This window comes from Scylla paramamosain, chromosome 21, assembly GCF_035594125.1.
Source record: "Scylla paramamosain isolate STU-SP2022 chromosome 21, ASM3559412v1, whole genome shotgun sequence".
NCBI lineage: Eukaryota > Metazoa > Arthropoda > Malacostraca > Decapoda > Portunidae > Scylla > Scylla paramamosain.
Window position 1 is genome coordinate 2,621,942 of NC_087171.1, and position 22,455 is coordinate 2,644,396.

The 22,455-nt window shown below is 40.2% G+C and overlaps 1 protein-coding gene across 3 annotated transcripts in view; it reads left to right on the forward strand.

Moving 5' to 3' along the window:
- Positions 1–22,455, forward strand: part of LOC135110858 (ATP-dependent RNA helicase DHX8-like) — a gene marked incomplete at its 3' end in the record, with an annotated part of 103,960 nt that overhangs the window by 59,502 nt on the left and 22,003 nt on the right. For all 3 annotated transcript variants that reach the window (XM_064023469.1, XM_064023470.1, XM_064023471.1), the window contains 2 exon segments: positions 2,062–2,226; positions 9,529–9,732. In XM_064023469.1, the coding sequence (XP_063879539.1) occupies positions 2,062–2,226; positions 9,529–9,732 (369 nt within the window).

Here is a 22,455-nt window from a genome sequence, read left to right on the forward strand (position 1 = left end):
TGCTGACCTCCACATAGGTGCATGCAGTTTTAATTTTGAACTGGATGGATTTTCATGTTTCTTTGTACAAAAAGGAAGAACTCACATGTCTCCACATATACGTTCAGTTAGAAAAGCTAATATTAACTATATTACAAACCAAAATAGGTCTGCCCTTCGCCTCTGATCAAGCCACTCTTGGGACAGCTCTGAACATCACCATACAGGTTTCTTCACTATTATATGTTGTATCATGATTCTGAAGGTATGTATAGATAGATGACCTCTTTCTTTAGCTATAGCTGGAAGAAAAATGCAAGTCGATCTAATAAATGAGAAATAACAAAATTTGGCAACTTTTTCTCGTTGCTTAGGGAATCAGAGCTGTCATCCTGTGCAGAAAGCTTAGTATTTACTAACCCGATGTTGGGGCTTGTATCCAATGTTTAACGAATGCAACTGGTTAGTAAAAACAAATACGACCATGGGGCTTGCTGCTTTGTAATTACTAATATGACGTTTAAAAAAGTGGGCCTATATCTTCCAGATATTGCAGCCCATCTTTTGGAAATGTTAGCTTGGAACTTAACATTAACATAACATTTTGCATTAATTGATTATGTATTTCAGTAATTTCATGTTTGTTTTACAGTAAACCCTTTGATATAACAAACCTCTATTTACTGAATTTCAAATGTAACGAACCTTTCAAGACTATTGAACACTTGTTTTATTTTGCAAACTAACTTCGCAAATTACAGCATTTTTCAAAACAGTTGCTTTATTTTATGAATATACTAGATTGTAAAATGTGGAAGAGTTGGCTGATACGTAGTCAACCACATATTTTGGAAAGGTGGTGCAATGTTTTTCTCCCAGAGGCTAGCCACACCCTCTGCAGTGATGTCACATAGAACTAACTCCTGAATGGCTGCTGCCTGCATCCTCCCAGCATCAACGCAGAGGGTGTGGCTAGCCTCTGTGGGAGGAAAACATTGCACCACCTTTCAAAAAAACCTTACCATCTCTCAAAAATGTTACCTGGTCTGCTTGTCATGTTAGTTTGTTGCTTCATCTTGCAGTGTGCATTGTGTCTCACTCTCAACACATCATGTTTTGTCATGTGTTCACATGTCAAGACACAGCTTCTGAAAATGGCATCAAAGATTTCTACATCAAGTGTAGTGATAAGGATGTGTGTTTGGTGCACTCTGTGGTGTAATGTGGTTGCATCATTTTCCTTCCCTCTGCTTTGTACAGTGCACTACTAAAACATTTCATTACTGCATTGTACTCTAATCTTATTATGTACTACAGTATTACTGTACAATAATGTACAGTAATAGAAAGGGACAGTAAGAAACCAATACACTAATACTGTAGTGAGTGTGTGTGTGTGTGTGTGTGTGTGTGTGTGTGTGTGTGTGTGTGTGTGGGTGTAGACATACATTCACCTTATCTACCACACCTGTCACTGAAATGAAAAGACCTAATTGCTTTCACTGCTGTGGATTATTGTTCTTAAATCTTTCTCTTCTTTTTTTTTTTTTTTTTTTTTGCATGAATTGAATTTTGATCCACTGACTGAATATTGTACTGTATTGACTGAATACTGTTCTATATTATACTGTACACACACACACAAACACACCCACTTTCACATCAACACACTCACTCTCTTACAGACACACAAATGCTCTTCTAGACACACACACACAGGAGATTTTAAGTGTACACATCCTTTTGCTTTTACATTTGAACGAGGACAGTGCTGTACTGTACAATACAAGACAAACAACTGTTATTAACTGCTGTGAATATAATGTGCAATGGGGGGTTGAGAGAGATGAGGGGATGCACATGACCAAACAACTCTCCATAAATAACAAACTGTGTTTGTTAGATGTATCTTGATTAATGACCTTTGGATATAATGAATTTTTGGCTTCATCAACCCACCTTTCCCAATATGTGTTCGTTATACTGTATTTCAATTTTCTGGTTATGAATTAAATTATTGTAAGTGCACCATGTGTGAGGTTTGATGTATTTGAGAAGATAATGTTTATGTTCATGTTACAGTGCCCTGGATGATGAAGGACTGCTAACTCGACTGGGGAGACGAATGGCTGAGTTTCCCCTTGAGCCCAACCTTGCCAAAATGTTGATCATGTCTGTTCACTTACAGTGCTCAGATGAGATCCTTACCATTGTCTCCATGCTGTCTGTACAAAATGTATTCTACAGGTTAGTGGTTGCTTACTTTTGTTCTTAGTCCATATCTCACCATTTATCTGAAATGAGTGGTGGGGAGGAACAGATAACTTAAGTATTCATGGAACCGGTTCCTTTGGCTGGTGGATTCATCAGAAGTGGTTTCAGAACAGCTTCCATGGAGAGTTGGTAGAGCATAGCTAGTGAGTACCAGAATCTTGGAACCACCAGCGCATTGCTTGGCATTTACTAGGGTGTAGTGGTTCCAGGACTTGTCTAGAATACTGAATGGGTACGATTATCGAGTACCATCTCCCAGTTCCAGGAGACTGGAATGAATACTGAATAGGTGAACCATCTTGTAGATGTTACTCTTACCTTAAACAGAATTTATTCAATGATATATGTGCTTGGGTTTATATCAACTCACATATTCAGTGGGATGTCTAGTTCGATGTACTTAATTGCATTTCAGCTGGTCTTTACAGACTTGAGCATATGATACAACATTAGACAATGTGTGCTCCATATAATTCCACACTGGAACTGCTCTTTCACTTGGATGCCATTGCTTTATGTTAAATTGACTAAATTTAAGTGCAATAAATGCTCCTCTAATCACAAATTTAGATGTGCACTTTTAATGTGCTGCCCTTGAAAAATGCTTGGTGCAAAAAATCCTTGGTGCCTAAAAAAAATTGTTATAATTCGAGACAGGAAAGATTACAGTACAATCAGCAAATAAGTTATTTTATATATCTATGTGGATAAGGTTTTTATTTACTCATGAGGATGATGATTGCAGCCTCCCCCTCAGTTTGGCAATCTTAACTATTATGACACATCACCGGGAGTATATCTATATATATACCTTGTCTTATGACGTTAAAGGATATCTACCAGACAAAGTACAAAAAAACGATTATGCTTATAGCAACGCTAAATAGGTGCCTGCTGTTGGTTAGCATGAATGAAATATTTTCTTGTTATTCACACAATTTCTTTGAATACTGGATACAGGGACACTTATTCATATTTTATTATATTACACTACTTCATTCATTAGTAGATACCATTTGCAAGACTTCATAAATAATATTAATGATTACATACATATTTTAAATTCTACTTAGATGTTTGAATTATAACTCATGTGTATCTGCTATCAGTACTTGTGTGAAACTGTTAAGGCAGAACTGGCTCCAAGACTTTGATCCACTTAGCATTTCCTGGCAGAACTGTTAGAACCGATTCTGGAGCCAGTTCCCGTCCAGCCTTACTAAAAATCCAGGAACCAAAGGTGATGTAGATTTCTGTTTTTTTTGGTTCTCTGTAATTTTCTTTTCTCCCATTTTCCCTCCCTTCTCCTAGAGAGAGAGAGAGAGAGAGAGAGAGAGAGAGAGAGAGAGAGAGAGAGAGAGAGAGAGAGAGAGAGAGAGAGAGAGGTTGACATTTGAGCAGATCAGACCACTAAAATAAACTGTAACCAAGACCACATTAGGGAAGTGTTGTTGCCCTCTCTTTACACTCTTCCCCTGGTGTACTATGTTTAAGGATTTTTCTCAATCCACCAAGGACTTTTCCTACTTTCTTCACCATGCACTTTACTCTCTCTCAACTCTTCTGTCCACTGTAAATATAGAAAAAGAATTCCCTTAATCAGAATGGCAGGAGAATGAGGGCCATTCATGCATAGATGCATACATATACCAGGTTGTCTCTTCTAAAAAGGGAGGTAGCCAAAACAAGGCATACAACTTTCACATTCACACTCATTCACACCACTCTCTTAGTCCCTTGACCCCCAGCAGAGAAGAGAAAGCAATCCTGCCCTCACTTTTTGGTGATCAGTCACACAGGCTGGACAGTTTGGTTCAAAACAAGGCTCCTTCATAATAAGTAGTCTTCCCTCCTACCACATATGATTGCCTCACACCTGTGTGAGACTATTAATCTGAGGCACCTCCCTTGGAGGTAGCAAGGAAGCATCATTTCCTATGCACTCACAACTGCTCTCCATTTGCTTCCGTCATGTACAATTATTCTGCTATGCTTCAATGTCAGTCCTCTTCCCTTTAAGGTCTCCTTTATGCTATTTATCCATCCCTTACATGACCTGCCTTGCAATTTCACACCTTTCGCACTTGATCTTTCTGTCTTATTCACTAGCCTCCATTCTCTCAGTATGTCTATACCATCTCAGCACACATTGCTTTTCCCATCCTGACAAGTCTCTCACAACACCTGTTCTCTCTTTCTCTCTTCTTCATTTCTGATTCTGTCCATCCAAGTTGCTCCACACACACACTCTTTAGATATCTTATCTCCATTACATTTAATATCTTCTTCTCTGCTACTCCCATAGTTCAAGTCACAGCTACTGCACTGTATAGTGCAGTAGGCACTACTATCTCTTCATGCAATATTATCTTTACATTCATTCTAAGTGCCCTACTCTCAGTCTGTTCATACCTCCTAACACTTTCCCTATTTCCTTCACCTCTGTCTTTATTCCTCTATCCACCACTGCTATAGATACAAGATATTTGAAACAGTCAACCTCTTCTAGTTCCTCACCATTCAGCCCTATCCATCCCACCAGCTGCCTCCCTGGTACACCTCACTAACTTACTTTTCCTACCTTAACCTTCAGTTTCCTTTTACACACCTGTCCAAACTCCTTTATCAGCTTAGTTAACTTCTCTGTATCTGCCACCAATGCTATGTCATCCACAAACAGCAATTAATTCAAATTTCATTCTTCATCTTCTGCTACCAGACCCAATCTTGTACTCAGAATTCTAGCATTAACTTCCATCACCATACCATCCCTATAGATTTTAACCCCAGCAGTGCTGGTGATGTATGAAGTATGCCATGGTGTTTTACCCCTCACCAGCACTGGTGGCATACATTGTATGTCCCAGTATTTTTCCCTTGCTATTAAATTTCCAGGACTTTTCTGTTCTCTTATTTGGAGATGGTATCACTCCCAGACAAATACTTTTCAGGCTTGGGAATCACTAATTTATGTAGAGGACACCAGGGCTACTGGTAAGTAGCCCTGGTAAGTAAATTTTCACTCATTATATTGTTTGTTGTAATATGCATCTTCTTTCTCTCCTTTATTCCAACTGGATGGCACCACTGCTATCACATCTATCTCTAAAGCTGAACTCTGCTCAAACCATTGCTAAAAACTCTACCTTGGAAAATTCAGGGCTTGTTCCTCCCTCTCCTCCACCCTCTAACTACTTCATGCCACCTATTGAAATTCTTCACAATGATGTTTTCCATGCCCTCGCTGGCCTAAACCTTTGGTAGGCTCATGGACCTGATGGGGTCCTTCCTATTGTTCTCTGAAACTGTGCCTCCGTGTTTGCACCTTGCCTAGTCAAACTCTTTCAACTCTGTCTGTCAACATCTACCTTTCCTTCTTCCTGGAAGTTTGCCTACATTTAGCCTATTCCTAAAAAGGGTGACCGTTCTAATTCTTCAAACTATCGTTCTACTGATTTAATTTCTTGCCGATCAAAAGTTTTTTAATCTATCCTCAACAGGAAGATTCTTAAACATCTATTCCAGTATCCTTCCTACATAAAAAAAAAAAAAAAAAAAACTTCTATCTGATTGCCAGTATGGGTTCCATCAAGGCCGCTCTACTGGTGATCTGGCTTTCCTTACTTAGTCTTGGTCATCCTCTTTTAGAGACTTTAGTGAAACTTTTGCTGTTGCTTTGGACATATCAAAATCTTTTGATAGAGTCTGGCACAAAGCTTTGATTTCCAAACTACCCTCCTACAGCTTCTACCCTTCTCTCTGTAACTTCATCTCAAGCTTCCTTTCTGACCATTCTATTACTGCTCTGGTAGATGGTCACTGTTCTCCTAAATCTATTAACAGTGGTCTTCCTCAGGGTTCTGTCCTGTTACCCACTCTTTTCTTATTATTCATCAGTGACCTTCTAAACCAAACTTCTTGTCCTATCCATTCCTACACTGATGATACCACCCTGCACTTTTCCACGTCTTTTCATAGACGTCCAACCCTTCTGGAAGTAAACATTTCACACAGAGAAGCCCCAGAATGCCTGACTTCTGATCTTTCTAAAATTTCTGATTAGGGTAGAGCAAACTTGGTATTGTTCAGTGCCTCAAAAATTCAATTCCTCCATCTATCAACTTGACACAACCTTCCAAACAACTATTCCCTCTTCTTCAATGACACTCAACTGTCCCCCTCTTCTACACTGAACATTCTCAATCTGTCCTTTACTTATAATCTGAACTGGAAACTTCACATCTCATCTCTAGCTAAAACACCTTCTATGAAGTTAGGCATTCTGAGATGTCTCCACCAGTTTTTCTCCAACTCCAGCTGCTAATTCTGTCCATGTATGGAGTATGCTTCACATGTCTGGGAGGGTTCCACTCATACCGCTCTTCTAGACAGGGTGGAATCAAAAGCTTTTAATCTCATCAACTCCTCTCCTCTAACTGACTGTCTTCAGCCTCTCTCTCATTGCCGCAGTGTTGCATCTCTAGCTATCTTCTACCGCTATTTTCATGCTAACTGCTCTTCTGATCTTGCTAACTGCATGCCTCCCTTCCTCCCATGCCCTTGCTGCACAAGACTTTCTTCTTTCTCTTACCCCTACTCTGTCCACCTTTCTAATGGAAGAGTTAACCAGTATTCTCAATCATTCATCCCTTTCTCTGGTAAACTCTGAAACTCCCTGCCTGCTTCTGTATTTCCACCTTCCTATGACTTGAATTCCTTCAAAAGGGAGGTTTCAAGACACTTATCCTTCAATTTTTGACTCCCGCTTTGGACCCTTTTCTGGGACTGGCATCTCAGTGTTTTTTTTTATTTTTTATTATTATTAGATTTTTATTGCCCTTGGCCAGTGTCCCTCCTACATAAAAAAAAAAGTTATAAATGAGTGATATTCATTTTTGCCATAATTTTTCTTAGGGTTCAAGGATTGTTTACCCTTGAAACAGATCATACTAGGTTCCTTAATCTATACAAAAATCTTTTGTTTAGATTAGTGGTATGGATGAAGCAAGTTGGCTAAAAAAAAAATGGGGCAAATTGGCACATAACCAACTATATATGAATAACATTGGTCTTTTTATTAACTACTGGTGACCGGAAATGAAGCTAGAGTAAGAATTCAGTCAGGAAAATGGCCATGTGGATGTTGTGGAAGAGGAGTGGAAGCAAACTCAGTGTTGCATACTAGGTGTAATAAATGGTGTCAGCAGTGATGCTCAGGTCTGAGGAGTCTCAGAGGGGCGCAGAACTTTGTGTGTCCAAGATTTGTGCAGGAGGAGGAGGAGGGTGGTGGTGGTGGTGGTGGTGGTGATGACAAGGATGTCAGGCTGGAGTTGAATGGAGGTTTGTTGAAGTAGATACAACAGTTCTGCTACTTGAGAGATATGTTGGACTGTGAAGCAGGTGTAGAGAGAGCAGTAAGGACAAGAGTAGCAGCTGCATGGGGAAGATGGCAAGAAATTGCCAGTTTATTGGTGAACTGAAGCATAAAACTGAGGATCAGGGGAGGGTATACGGAGCTTGTGTCAGATCTGCTCTTCTGTATGGAGTAGAAACATGGGTACTGACAAACAGACTGAGATATTCTATGTAGCTGTGATGGCAGGATGCTGAGATACATGACAGGAGTGAGGTGGCAAGACAGGTCTAGCAGTGAGGTGGCAAAGATGTGTGAAGTTGAAGACCTTTCTGTTGAGCTGAGGAAGAGAAGATTGAGATGGAGATGGTTTGGACACATAAGAAGGGTGGAAGGGGGGTATAGAGCAAGGTGGAGGAGGTGAGGGTTGGAGGCTGATGTATGGTGGGAAGACCAAAGAAAAAGTGGAGGAAGTGTGTGACGGAGGATATGAATTTGTTGGAAATAGAAGAACATATGGCACAAAATCACCAGTTGTGGAAAACAGTCACTGCCCCGTCGAACCCCACCCTAATGGGAAAATGCAGACGTTAAACGAAAATGATGATGATGATGATGATGATGATATTTATTATCTATCTATTTTCATATTATATTTTATTTATATTATTTTTATGATATATGTATGTTGATACATATATTGATTACCTTCATGAACAAATTTTTATCTTGTATTTTCAGATAGTAAAAAAAAAAAAACAGTAAAAAAAATTCTGCTGTCTGAAGTGAATCTTCATGAAATTTAGCTTTACAGACATTATGTATCTAAATTTACAATTACATATATCTAATTTGCTATTAATATGTGATGTGCCAATTTACCCCTCATATGGGGCATATTGGCACAATTAAGTTATTTTTTCTAATTAATGCAAAACATTAGTTTTGAAAGAAAATCATGTTTTTATTTCAAGAAAAGTAAGATAAATGTTTGCATTTTCAATGAAAGCAAAAATAAATAAAAAATTTGTACTTTTCCTTCCATCACTGAGAATGTAAAAAGTGTGCCAACTATCTCTGAATGGCATTCAGGAACAAATTAAGTTTAAGAACTGAAGTTCCACTGTACTGAACCACACTGTAACTTCCCAGAACTGAAGTACAACAGGTGCACATGAGAAACTGAAACTGCATGCATGAACAATAATATCTGGAAGTTTACATGGAATAATGCAAACTGAATGAAAAAAATTCCTCATTCCTCATTACTTATTACTCATAAGATTGAGAAGGGTACACTTCCTATATGACCTGTGCTTGAGGTGTGAAATTTCCATCCCCTTAGACCTCTCCGCACTGAGATGCTCTCACAAGGTGACTGGACAGAGGCACAGTCCCTCTTTCCTTTTTAATTGTATAAGGAGTATTTGCATGTACTACTCAAAAGTTATTCTGATGAATTCTGCATCAGTAGGAATTTTCATAATGCTCCTTTTTGATAGACTACTTCTTCAATGGGGACATTGTTATTGGCTGGCTGTCTCCTCAGTGTCAGCGTCTGTCATTAGCTTTGGTATTATGGGGTCAACCAGTTATTAATTTTAATTGCTCTGAAATTCCATTGTTTGATATTAAAATCCCCCAATATTCTACATAGATACAGTAAGTATAGCAAACAATCTATGTACAACTGTTTTGAAGGGCTTTAGATTACAAACACATCTTTGTCTATTGCTTATAGAGCATGTCTTTATTATGATGAGTGTGATTCATAAGTAGGTCTTTATGATAAATGTTTACAATAATAATTGTAACCAGTTAAGTAAACCTGACACAAACACATCTAATCATAAACAGCAGTTAATTCAATAGATATAATAATAATAAATTTTTAATACATTTGTTATCTTTTCTCTATCCAGGCCAAAGGAGAAACAAGCTCTAGCTGACCAGAAGAAAGCAAAGTTCAATCAGGCAGAAGGGGATCACCTCACTCTACTGGCTGTTTACAATTCTTGGAAGAACAACAAGTTTTCAAATGCTTGGTGCTATGAAAATTTTGTCCAAATGCGAACATTGAAGAGGGCACAGGACGTGAGGAAGCAGCTATTGGGCATTATGGACAGGTAAGGTCTTATTGTAGTAATGAATAATTTTGTATTGCTTGTCTCTTAACCCTGAAGAACCACATACCTATTCAATTTGGTGTTCTCAAAAGGTGTAGTAAAGTATCACATCTTGTGTCTTATCGGTGGCAGAGAAAATTCACCCAATGCAGATTTATTCAATGTAAATTATTAGAATAGGAAAATATCAGTTTTTTTTTTCCAAGAATCATAACTGGATGATACCAGGAAATAAGAAAAAGTTGAACTGATATATAGGGGGATCCCTATGATACAAGCAGTTAGGTTCCATTTGAATTGCTCATATAACAAATTCTCGTATAATGAAACATGGCAAAAAAGGGGTTAGGGTCCATGACCCTTGTCAAAGGTAGGTTTTCAGGCAAAAACATATGATACCAAACACAACAAATGTGTCTGTATTATAGAACTGTCAATAAAGCAGCCTGAAAGAGAAAATAGCATACAAAGAACATTTCATATTAATTAGAAATATAAAATGTGCATAACACTCACTAATGCGTAGTCAGGGAGGGTAACTTGTTCACTGCTCTTGTGCCTCTTAATTTCTACCTTTCTATGCAAGTGTTATTGGTATTCTAGCTCACTTATCCTTCCTGCTATGACTCACACCAGAACTCATTTGCTGGTTGGGAGGCATGGTTAGCACTTGAGAGGCAAAATAAGGCACGGTCTATACACCACATGGTCAGTCACACACACAACCCCACACCAAAGACAGCAAATGAAAGAACACATCTTCAGTAACACTAACACATCCAAGCACTGATCAGTCACATACAACACTGCACACTGTATTGTGTATTGTAAATATGCTGGTAAGCAAAACAAGGACAGAGTATGAATATAATAACAAGTGCTGAGTACAGTTTAAAAGAGGACTGGTGGGGGGAATGAATGGTAAATAAGTGAGAAAGGAAGGATGCCCAGTTGTCTTCCAGTGCTCAATAACTCTTCTCTGCACATCTGAATCATCATACATCATCATACAACCTGGATGTGTTAGCGGTAGGCACGCATTTTAAACTTTGTAATTATGTTCACCTTGAACTGAAGTTTGTAACGTCGGATTTTTGCACTCGCTTAAAGAAAAAAGTCTCAAAGTTACATATCTTGTATCATCAGTTTCTTGTATGAAGGGACCTCGCTGTTAAAAAATTCCTTATTTTCCTGTCTACAGTAGAGAGTATTAGGGTGGTCCATGAGTGGTTTGGTGTGAATAATGTATGCTAGTATGTGGTGCTTTGTCTGGGCTAGTCTGTGTGCAATTGGTGGCCTGGTATATAGATAGGTAAATCTATAGTAAGGTGTGTGCTTGAAACAAGGGTCAATACAAGATATCCTGCAAGTTACATACAGACTTTGGGATTAGATAGTTAAAGTAATTCTAAGTCGAAAATGCTCTGTACACATATGCTGTGTTTTGCTTTATTTTGCGAGAAATAAATGTGTAAGTTTTGTGTTGAGGGAACTGCTCACTTGGGTGGGCCTCAGCCTCCCCTGCTTGCTATGTACACCAGTGGCACTGTGCAGCTTTAAGTGATAATTTTTTGTGTACAATCTATGCAGTCAAAGCCTTACAATATACAGTTAGCAAATGACAGATTAAATTTTTTGTATGTGTCTGTGAAGGAAATGTATACAGTAATACAGTTGTTGTGAAGTACCACTTTTAAACATACATGGCAACTCATTGCAGCTGTCATCCCCTCAACACTCAAACACTGAGTTGACATCTTGACAGTGACACCTAAGCAACAGGCCTCATCAGTCAGCTGACTGCCTAAGTGCATCTTTTTGTTATAGGGAAGATGTCTTTCATATTTAGTAACACTGAGTATTTGAACATATTCATGTGATGACATTCTTGACATAATATTCATTCTGTGATGGGAATACCTGGGCTGCAGCAACAAAATGCAAATGTAGGTACTCAAAAAGAAGACACCCAGATAGCAGTGTTCTACAGAGTGTGTCAGCTTCTCTGTGTGAGAGGATGTTTCCCCAGTACTTCTGCACCAACTGAACATATTGGAGCAGTTCAAGACTGTATCATTCAGATGACAAAACAAAGCCCCACCCTCAGTACAAGAATACAAATATAAATGCAATAAAGGACAAAATTCACAGAACAGCATAATTTGACATCACTTAAAAACAATATCGTATAATCTCTAGTGACATTTATGGGAGTGCTGAGAACACTGGGCAGTGATTGTGAAGCTGGTGAATTGCCATGGATGTGTGTTTAAAAAAATAGCACTTCACAGCCACTGTGTTACTGTGTTACCTGTATATGTTCTCCACTTACATATACAAATAATTTAATCTGTCATTTGTTAACTGTTTCCTGTAAGGCTTTGACTACATAGATTGTACACAAGAAATGATCACTTAATGCTGCATGGCACCACTGGAATACATAGCGAGCCAGGGAGGTGGAGGCCTACCTGGGCAAGCAGTTCCTGTAACACACAACTTGCATGTTAATTTCTTGCAAAATAAAGCAAAACACACCATATATGTACAGAGTATTTTCAATTTAGAATTACTTGTACTATTAAATACCGAAGTATGTACCTTAACTCGCGGACACCCTGTATTTATGCTTTCATTTGTTACACCAATTTATTCATTTTTATGCATTTTCCTATTTTTTTTTTTATTGTTTCAGTCTTTTTGTTAGATGAAACCTGTCTCAAATTGGCCTATTCACATCTTTATTAATTATCCAAGAGTATTAAAGAATGTGGTAGTGGGCACAGCTATGAAGAAGAGGGAAATTGTGGCATTAAAAGCAATGTGAAAACATTTTGCAATTGGTCTGCTCTTGGAAAACAACAACAACAAAAAAGTTGGAAAAATCATTAATAGTAATTGAATGGGGAAAGTCAAAGGAACAAAGTGAATATTTTTGTGGAAAACTTCCTTAAAAAATTTACATGCTGTGAGTGATGCTGCTTTGCTTGGCAGGTCCCCCTGCTGAGGGATGCTGACTCATTTTATGCCCTGCATGGTGTAATGTTGTGACAGGACACAGAAACAAGCTAAAGCAGGACTGGCTGTGAGGTGCTATTGGGAAAACTCTAACCTGATATAAGGAGAGCATGAAAAGAGCAGAAAATTGAAGAACTATTTTGACAGTGCTGAGTTGGTAAACCTCATGTAAAGAAGGCTCTCTCTCTCTCTCTCTCTCTCTCTCTCTCTCTCTCTCTCTCTCTCTCTCTCTCTCTCTCTCTCTCTCTCTCTCTCTCTCTCTCTCTCTCTCTCTCTCTCTCTCTCTCTCTCTCTCTCTCTCTCTCTCTCTCTCTCTCTCTCTCTCTCTCTCTCTCCAGTGGTCCAAGATGAGAAACAGGGACTGGAACGAGAAGTTGAAGAAGCATTTAGAATTTGAAAATATAGTGAAGGAGGTAAAAGACTGAAGTGAGAATGAGATCCCAAGTTGCAGTAGAGATCCTAGCGAGAACTGGGAAGCTGGCTGAAAGTTCGGAATACAGAAAATAATTGGGTAAAAAGAGATATGAACTTAGAAGAAAGGAAAAAAGAGAGGGATCTGAGAAATAAAGCTAAGGAAAAAAACGAAAAAAGGGTAGAGACCAAGAAGAGGAAATTTTATTGGAGGATACTAAATATGAGACTAAGGATATGGTATATTTTGGAAAGGGAACAAGAAATGAAAGAACCACAGCAGCAGACAGAAATTAGAAGTGGTGGGAGGAGTCGTACATTAAGAGTAATACAAAGAAAGATGGGCTACTTTCAGGTGTACTGGAAGTGAGAGATTACTTAAAGGAAGAAAGACCAGATGTGTTGTGCCTAACCAAGATGAAGTTAAAAGAGGAAGTCACTTAAGTTTTAAGGAAGAGGGATATAATTATTGGAGGAGAGATAGAAAGGGAAAAAGAGGAGGAGCAATAATAATGGTTCGAGATGATATATATGTGGAAGAAGTGCAATATGGAGATGGCACAGTAGAGGTCATAGGTATAACAATCAGGACCAGTGGGAGAGAAAGGAAGAGGATCATATTAATGTATGTGCCACTGAAGACTAATACATGGAGGCTGGAGGAACACAAGGAAATGCAAAAGGAAGTGTTGAAGTGCCTAGACAACATGATAAGGAAGGACAGTACAATACTAGTAGTGGGAGACTTTAACTGCAAAAATGTAAGCTGGGAGGGGATGGAAGTTAATGGAAATGCTGGATCATGGAGTGAAGAAATGCTACAGTTAGCTATGGCAAATATAATGGACCAATAGGTGGAGGAATCTACAAGATACAGAGGGGAGAAGGAACCATCTATGCTAGACCTGGTATTCACAAAAAAAACCGGAGCCCAGTCCAATGGGAAAAAGTGACCATGTGATGTTTGAAGTGTTACTGCAAGATTAGGAGGTTCTATCATGTAAGAATGATTATAAAAATGGGAGACTAAATCATGCAAAAGACAAATTTTGCAGAGTTAAGAAAATTCTTTGAGAGTATTGATTGGAAGAGACTTATGGAATGCAAGACAGTGCAAGAGAAATATGAAACATTCCTGAAAAGTACAATGAGGCTGTGCATAAGTATGTACCTGTATATAAAGTAAGGAGGAGGAAACATATTTGGCATAATGCCACATGTGCAGAAGCTAAGAAGAGAAAGGATATAGCTTGGAAGAAACTGAAGTAGCAAAGAAATGAAAATAATAGAGAGCAGTATGTTAAAATAAGAAGAGAGGAGGAGAAACAATTTGAAAAAGATGTGGTAAAGAAAGCTTTTTTTACAGGTATATCAGTGGAAAAATGCCAAGCAGAGAGACCATTAACAACATAGTAAAGTGAGAAAGGATATATCAAACAGCAGAAGAGATGAGTGAAATTATGAATGAGAGTTTCAGGTCAGTGTTCAATGAGGAAGCAGATTTTACAGAACCAAACAAGGAAGTGGAGCAGGGGGGTGATTATGGGAAGTCTTGGTGCAAAAACATGAAGTTGGCAAATTGTTAGAGAAGTTGGATATCAAGAAAGCATTAGTGTGTGATGGAATGTCAGGTTGGACACTAAAGGAATGTAGAGAACAAGTGGTGGAGCCAATTTGGGATGTGATTAACAGCTCACTGATAGAGGGAAGAGTACCAAGAAAGTGGAAGAGAGCAAATATAGTGCCAATACACAAAGGAGGAAAGAGGAGTGAGCCACTAAATTATAGACCAGTGTCACTAACTAGTGTTGTGGACAAGATCTGTGAAATAGTGATCAAGGAAAAGTGGGTGACATATTTGGAAGAGAACCAAATTGACAAATAGTCAATTTGGTTTCAGAAAGGGAAGGTCATGTGTGACAAATTTACTAAGTTTCTATACAAGAGTAATAGATGAAGTACAAAACAGGTGAAGTACAAAACAGAGGTGGGTAGGTGCAGTGTACTTGGACATCAAAAAAGTTTTTGATAAAGTTCCACATAAAAGACTATTATGGAAGATGGAACATATAGGAGGACTGAGAGGAAAATGCTAAAATGGATGGGAGACTACTTAAAGGATAGAGAAATGAGAACTGTGATCAGGGACACCTGTTCAAGTTTGAGTAATGTAACAAGTGGAGTATGTCAGGGGTCAGTGTTAGCACCCATTATGTTCCAAATATACATCAATGATATGCAGGAGGGTTTGACCAGTTATATTAATCTGTTTGGTGATGATGCAAAATTGTTAAGGGTAATAAAGAGCCATGTTGATTGTATGGAGTTGCAAAGAGATATTGACAAGATTTATGGGGGGAGCAAGAAGTGAAAATTGGAATTCAATGCTAAGAAATGCCATGTGATGGAATTGGGAAAGAGTAAAAGAAGACCTGCATGGGACTGTAAAATGGGAGAGGAAGTAATAATGAGAAGCTAGGAGGAGAAAGACCTAGGAGTGGTTATTCAAGATACCCTGACCCCAGAACGGCATATAAATGAGACATTTGGTTCGATGTACAGTATGTTAACAAATATTAGGGTGGTATTTAATTACATGGATAAGACTATGATGAAAAAAATTATAGACACTATGCTACATCCCAGGCTGGAATATGCAGCAATGGTGTGGTCTCTACATAAGAAAGATATAAAGAAGTTGGAAAGAATTCAGAGGGCAGCTATAAGAATGGTATCAGAGCTGAAAGACCTAACATACCAAGAGAGGTTGAAGGAATTGGGACTGCTAACTTTGCAAGTTAGAAGAGAAAGAGGAGATCTAATAATGATAGAAGAGAAAGAGGAGATCTAATAACGATGTATAAAATAGTTAACTGCATTGAGAAGATAAACAAGCAGGACCTGTTGTTGCTGAAAGATGAAGCTGGATGGATGAGAGGGCACTCAAAGAAGATCAGGAAGAGTCAGTGTTTGAGGGACATCAAGAAGTAAAGTTTTTCACATAGAACTGTGGATATCTGGAATGATCTAAATGTAGAGGTTGTAACAGTAGCAAACTTGCATAAATTTAAGGAAATGCTGGATAAATATATTTTTGGAGACAGGACACTATGAGCCCTGCTCAAAACCTGTATTATGCAACTAGGTAAATACACACACACACACACACACACACACACACACACACACACACACACACACACACACACACACACACACACACACACATACACACAATGTTAAAAAAATGTGGAGTGTTGAAGTTTGGGCATAGTTGTGTGAGGCCAGTTTTCATTTATAAATTGGGTAATGAGGAAATAAAAGTGAAGAAATACCTTGAATTACTACTGTCACTGATAAGCTGTCCCCAGAGGTGTACATGTAAAAAAGGAAGACAGGAGAAACATATAGTCTGGTGAGAAACATAAGAGCAGCATTCAACTGTCTGGATGAAGAGATGATTAGGTATTTAATTAAGACAATGATAAGACCTTGTTTGGAATATGCGGCAGTGATATGGCCTCCCAGCATTAAAATGGACATAAAGAAATTAGAGAGAATACAATGAGCAGTGACAAAGTTGCCTCTGACCTTATCAGACTTATCATATGAAGAGAGACCAAAGAAACTAAACCTGCCCACTCTGGAAGAGAGAAGAGAGAGGTGACCTGATTGCCTTACATTGGATTTGTCAGGCTATGGAAAATTGGACCTGAGTGATTTGGTGGTGAGAGAATTTAGAAGCACAAGAGGGCATGAGAAGAATGTGAAGTAGGGTGTGTGTAGAAGTGATATTAAGAACAGTTTCCTGCAGAGGACTGCAAGAATCTGGAATAAGCTGCAAAAAGTAGTAAATGCAATAACTATACATGATTTAAAGGAAAAACTGGATAAGAGTAAATATCAAGATGGGACAGCACTTAGACTCCTCCCATAAACCACAACTAGGTAAATACACACACCTCTGGATGAAGAAATTATAAAAAAAATTGAATGTGACTATGATATACCCAAGATTGGAGTATGCAGCTGTGGTATGGTCACGTCACCTAGTGCCAAGAAACCTATAAGATACAAAGATACAAAGAGCAGCAACAAAGTCACTTCCAAGTTTGAGGGATCTACCAAAGAGAGATTGTGAAAATTGGGATTTATAACATTTGAACAGAGAAGAGAGAGGTGATTTGATTACACTGTACAAAGTGATAACTGGAATGGATAACTGGGATAGGATGGACTTGGTGATGCGGATTACACGAGTCTTGATGGGACATGGGAGAAAACTGAAAGAAAAATGCTTGTAGAAGAGATGTTGAGAAAAATAGCTTCCCACATAGAACTGTGGAGGTCTGGAATGATTTGGACAGAAATCATTGATGCAAATATGATAAATGAATTTGATACAATGTTAGATAAAAATAGACATGGAGATGGGACAGTACAAGCAAAGCTCTTTTCCTATATGTCACAACTAGGCAACTAGGTGAACACACACACACACACACACACACACACACACACACACACACACACAGCGATGGTTGTGGCGTGTGGATGTGTCTGACTTGACTCCAGCTCATACCAGAACCTAGACCGTATGTACAGGGTTAAAGAGTGCTCAGTCCTGTCTCTGATATAAATAATAGAGTAAATGAAATAGTGTGATAGAATTAACTATTGAAAGGAAGATTTTGGAGGAGCAGTGAACTTTTTTCCAAATGTAAACAAACTAGCTCACTCATGGTCAAGATCAAGATGGCACAAGGGCTATCACTTTATCAGGGAAGCCCTGCTGATTTTCTGGGATTCTGCAGTGAGGAGCAGAATGTGGGTAGAATGAATAGGAGGTTATGGAAAGTAGATGAGGAATATGTAAAATTGAGAGAGGAGATGAGAGAGTTGACTGGAATAGTGAGAAATTGGAAGTTAGATATGAATGGTGAGGATATGAAGAGTATTGTGAGAGAATTGTGGAACATCAAGCAACGAGAGAAGGAGAGGGAAGATGAAAACAAGAAATTAAGAGAAGAGGTACAAAAACTTGCAGATCAAAATGCTGTATTTGACGGCATATACAACACATTTTTTTTTCCGGAATCCAGGCCAAATATGAAGCATCTCCCATTAGAAAAAAAGTGATCACATTATAATAGAGGTTGAATTAGAGGGGATAAAAGCAAAGGATCAGAAAGGAGTCTACAGAAATGGCAAACTAAACCATGCAAAGGCAAATTTTGAAGAACTTAGAAATTTTTATGGAAATATAAAGCGGGATAACCTGTTGAAAGATGAGGATGTACAGACAAAATATGAAGCACTACTAGGTAAGTACAATGAGGGAGTGTTTAAATTTGTACCATTTTATAAAGGAAAAAAGGACAGGCATAGTTGATATAATGCCAGATCTGCAAAGGCCAAAAAAGACAAGGACAAGGCATGGAAGAAGGTGAAGAAGCAGTGGATCGAAGGAAATAGAGAATATAAACAAGGGAGAAATGAATATCACAGAATAAGAAGAGAAGAAGAAAGAAACTTTGAAAATAACATAGTGAACAAATATAAGGAGGAACCAAAGCTTTCCTATATATACATCAATTTAATCTGTATTTAAAAGGGGAGTAGATTATGTAACTCTACAGGTAGAATATCAAATGAAGGGTTACATGAAATTAAGGTGGAAAAGTATGAAATCTACAAACTATTGAGTGACTTGGATGTTAGAAGAGCAATGGTGTGTCAGGGTGGGTATTGAAACAATGTAGAGACCAACTGGTATAGCCAATTTGGAATGTGGTAAATAGTTCATTAAATGAAGGAAGAGTCCCAAAAAAAAGAAAATAGCCAATGTAATGCCCATCTATAAAGGAGCTGGAGCCACTAAACTACAGACCAGTGTCATTAACTAGTGCCATAGGTAAACTTTGTGAAATTGTAATTAAAAATAAATGGGTACAATATTTGGAAGAAAATGAGATAATTACAGGTAAACAATTTGGATTTAGAAAAAAAAGATCATGTGTTTCAAATCTGCTGAGCTTCTATACAAGAGTTATATTTATGGTGCAAGAGAGAGGTGGATGGGTGGATGTTCTATATCTGAAAAAAAAAAAAAAAAAAAATTGACAGGGTACCACATATGAGTCCACTGTGGAAATTGGAAAATGTAGGAGGATTAAAAGGCAAAACATTAAGTTGGATGCAAGATTATTTGAAGGACAGACAGATGAGGACAATAATCAGAGTTAATACTTCAAGCTGGAGTGAGGTAACAAGTGGAATACCACAAGGATCTGTATTACCACAGATTATGTTTCAGATTTACATGAATGATATGCAGGAAAGATTAAATAGCTACATTAATATATTTGTTGATGATGCAAAGCTACTAAGAGTTGTAAAGAGCCAGGAGGATTGTAAGGAGCTATAGAGAGATTTACATAAAATTTATGATTGGAGTCTAAAGTGGAAACTTAAATTTGATCCTAAGAAATGTCATATGATGGAGATAGGAAAAAGTACATGGAGACCTACTGAAACTATAAAATGGGAGAAGACATGATAATGCAAAGTAATAAAGAAAAGGATTCAGGGGTTGTCTGAGGTCCAAGAGGAATGAAAGACTGCGTCCTGCTCTGACCTTTACTGAGTGCTGACTGCCTTTGTTACAAGTGGCGCGGGCTGGTGCTGCTGCGGGCATCTCTCAACATATCGTACACCCTACATCCCCCCTCCAAAATAATAGTACTCTTTTATTTGATAGAAAAGAAAGGGTGTACTGGAAACAAATAAACAGAAATTACAATAGAGCAAGGTAAACAGGGCGAGTAGCCTACGCCTCATAATCTTTCAGCCACAGTGGACGCTTCTTGTTCCTGCTTGGGCGTCTGTCCTAGGGCGCCGAGGTCGTGCCGGTGGGTGTGCTGCTGGGGTTTGCGGTGGGTGGGGCACCAGGGGTACTGCTTGTTCCAGCTTTCACACACCTTAAGTGTCTCCGGTTCCTCAGAGACAGACGGCCGCTACCGTCTAGCCTGACGGTGTATTGGCGGTAGGGCAAGACCTCTGTTATCACCCCTGTCCGGTCCCACCGGTTAGAGGCCTGATTCTGGATGCGGACCCTGGCACCTGTCGAGAGGGGTTGGAGGCTCCTTGGAGTGTCCGAAGCTGTCACTGCTTCCTGCTCCTCCGCCATCAGTCGTTCTCTCTTTCGCAACGTTTGGCTCCAATATTGGTCCAATCGCAGGTGTTGTCCAGCCATGGGTACCCCGTCGCGAAGTTGTCTGCCAGTGGCCAGCTGTGCTGGTGACTTGTTGATACACCGTAGGGGAGTGTTCAGGTATTGCAGGATGGCCAGAGTTGCTTTGTCATTGTCAAGGCTGCCGCCTGGGGAAGTGTTGTCCCTGATGATCCTCTTGGCTGTCTTGACTGCCACCTCAGCCCTGCCATTAGACTGAGGGTACTGGGCGGACGACAGGCGCACCGAGACCCCCCAGTTCCTGTAGAAGGTGTCCATCTCCGCGCTTGTCAGGTTAGTTCCTCCGTCCATAGACATGTGTTCAGGGGCTCCGTAGCGAGAAAAGTACTTCCTAAGCTGCGTCTGGATCTTGTAGGAGCTGGCACCATTGGGGAAATGGGCCACCTCGAGCCAACCTGTCAGCCGGTCAGCATAGGCCATGTAGGTGTGGCCCTCCCACTGGAACATGTCAACGACAGTGTGCTGGAACGGGTAGTCGGGAGGCGGGGTGAGCTCCATGGTCTCCCGTGGCAGTGATGGACTGTGGATATCGCAGGACTCGCACGATGCTCTGTGATGCTGCAAGTCTCCCTCCATGCCGGGCCAATACACGGACTGTCTGGCTCTGCGCATCATAGAGTCTAATCCCTGGTGACTAGCGTGGAGGTTGGAAGCGACTTGGTTACGGAGACTCTCAGGGACGACAAGGCGGACGTTTCCTTGATCGTATGTGTACGTGAGGAGCCCTTCGTTCATGGCCAGTCGTTCCCTTATGCCGTAGAACGGACGGAGGCAGGGGACTTCAAGTGACCTGCTTTCTCGCCAGTCTCCGCTCGTCACTTTGGTGACCAACATCTGATACACGGGGTCGTCAGCAGCTGCTCTTCTCACTGTTTCTTCATCCATTGTGCACCCATCTTGTATGGTAGCCATGGTTACTGTAGCGACGGAGGCCGTCAGGTCTTCGTCAAGTTCGATGTCCAGGGAATCAGGAGCTGCTCTCAGGGCCGGGTAGCGCGACAAGAAATCCGCTGCAGAGTTTTTCTTCCCCGGCAGATACTTTGTTGTGAACCTGAACTGTAGGGTTTTTTCCTTCAGTCTAAATAGCCGGGGGTTGGTCACGTCTGTTAGTGCCCTGTTCCCCAGTAGCTTGACGAGCGGGCGGTGGTCAGTAACTAGGCAGAGGTTAGGGCAGCCCAGCAGAAACAGCCTGGCCTTCTGAAGACACCATACAACTGCTAGGGCCTCACCTTCCACCGCGGAGTACCCAGACTCAGCCGGGGTGAGGTGGCGGCTTCCGCAGAGCGCCAGACGCCAGCCTCCCTTACAGCAAAAGGGTGTGTCGACCGTTGAGCAGTTGCAGTACTGTTGAAGGACGACAAATCCCACTCCTTCTTTGCTCCAGTCAGTGATGGCTGTTGTGGGTCGGGATCTGTCGTAGTAGACGAGACCATCCTTCGCTAGCTGGCAGATCGTGTTCTGGGCCTGTCGGAACTTGGCCTGCAGTTGTTCATCCCAGTATATGTGCTTTCCGGAGGGTTTCTTCAGAAGTTCTCTGAAGGGGCTCATTACTGGTGCGGTGGCAAGGAACGGGGCCAACTGGTTGACAAAGCCGTACCATGATTGGATATCCGATATGGTGGGCTTGACTGGCATGTGGAAGCTGTCGATCGCGGCTAGTCGATCAGACGTGGGCTTGTACGCATCCCAGCCCAGGTGGAACCCCAAGAACTCCACCTCCCGCCTGCAAAACTGGAACTTCTCTGGCTTCAGTGTGATTCCTGCCTCAGCGCACGTCCTCAAGAAGTCATAGGCGTGCCAGAACGCCTCTTCAATGCCCATGTCATACAGTAGGGTGTCGTCCACGCATTTGTATTTTCTGGGGATGTCTTGGATTGCGTCGTCGAAGCGTCTTGTATAGGCGTCAGAGGCAGAGCAGTGACCCATTGGTGTCCTACAGTACTGGTATCTTCCCCAGGGAGTGATGAAAGTAGTGAGGCGGCAACTCTCCTTATCAAGCTCCACCTGGTGGAATCCCCAGTATGCATCAGCCACGGTCTTGT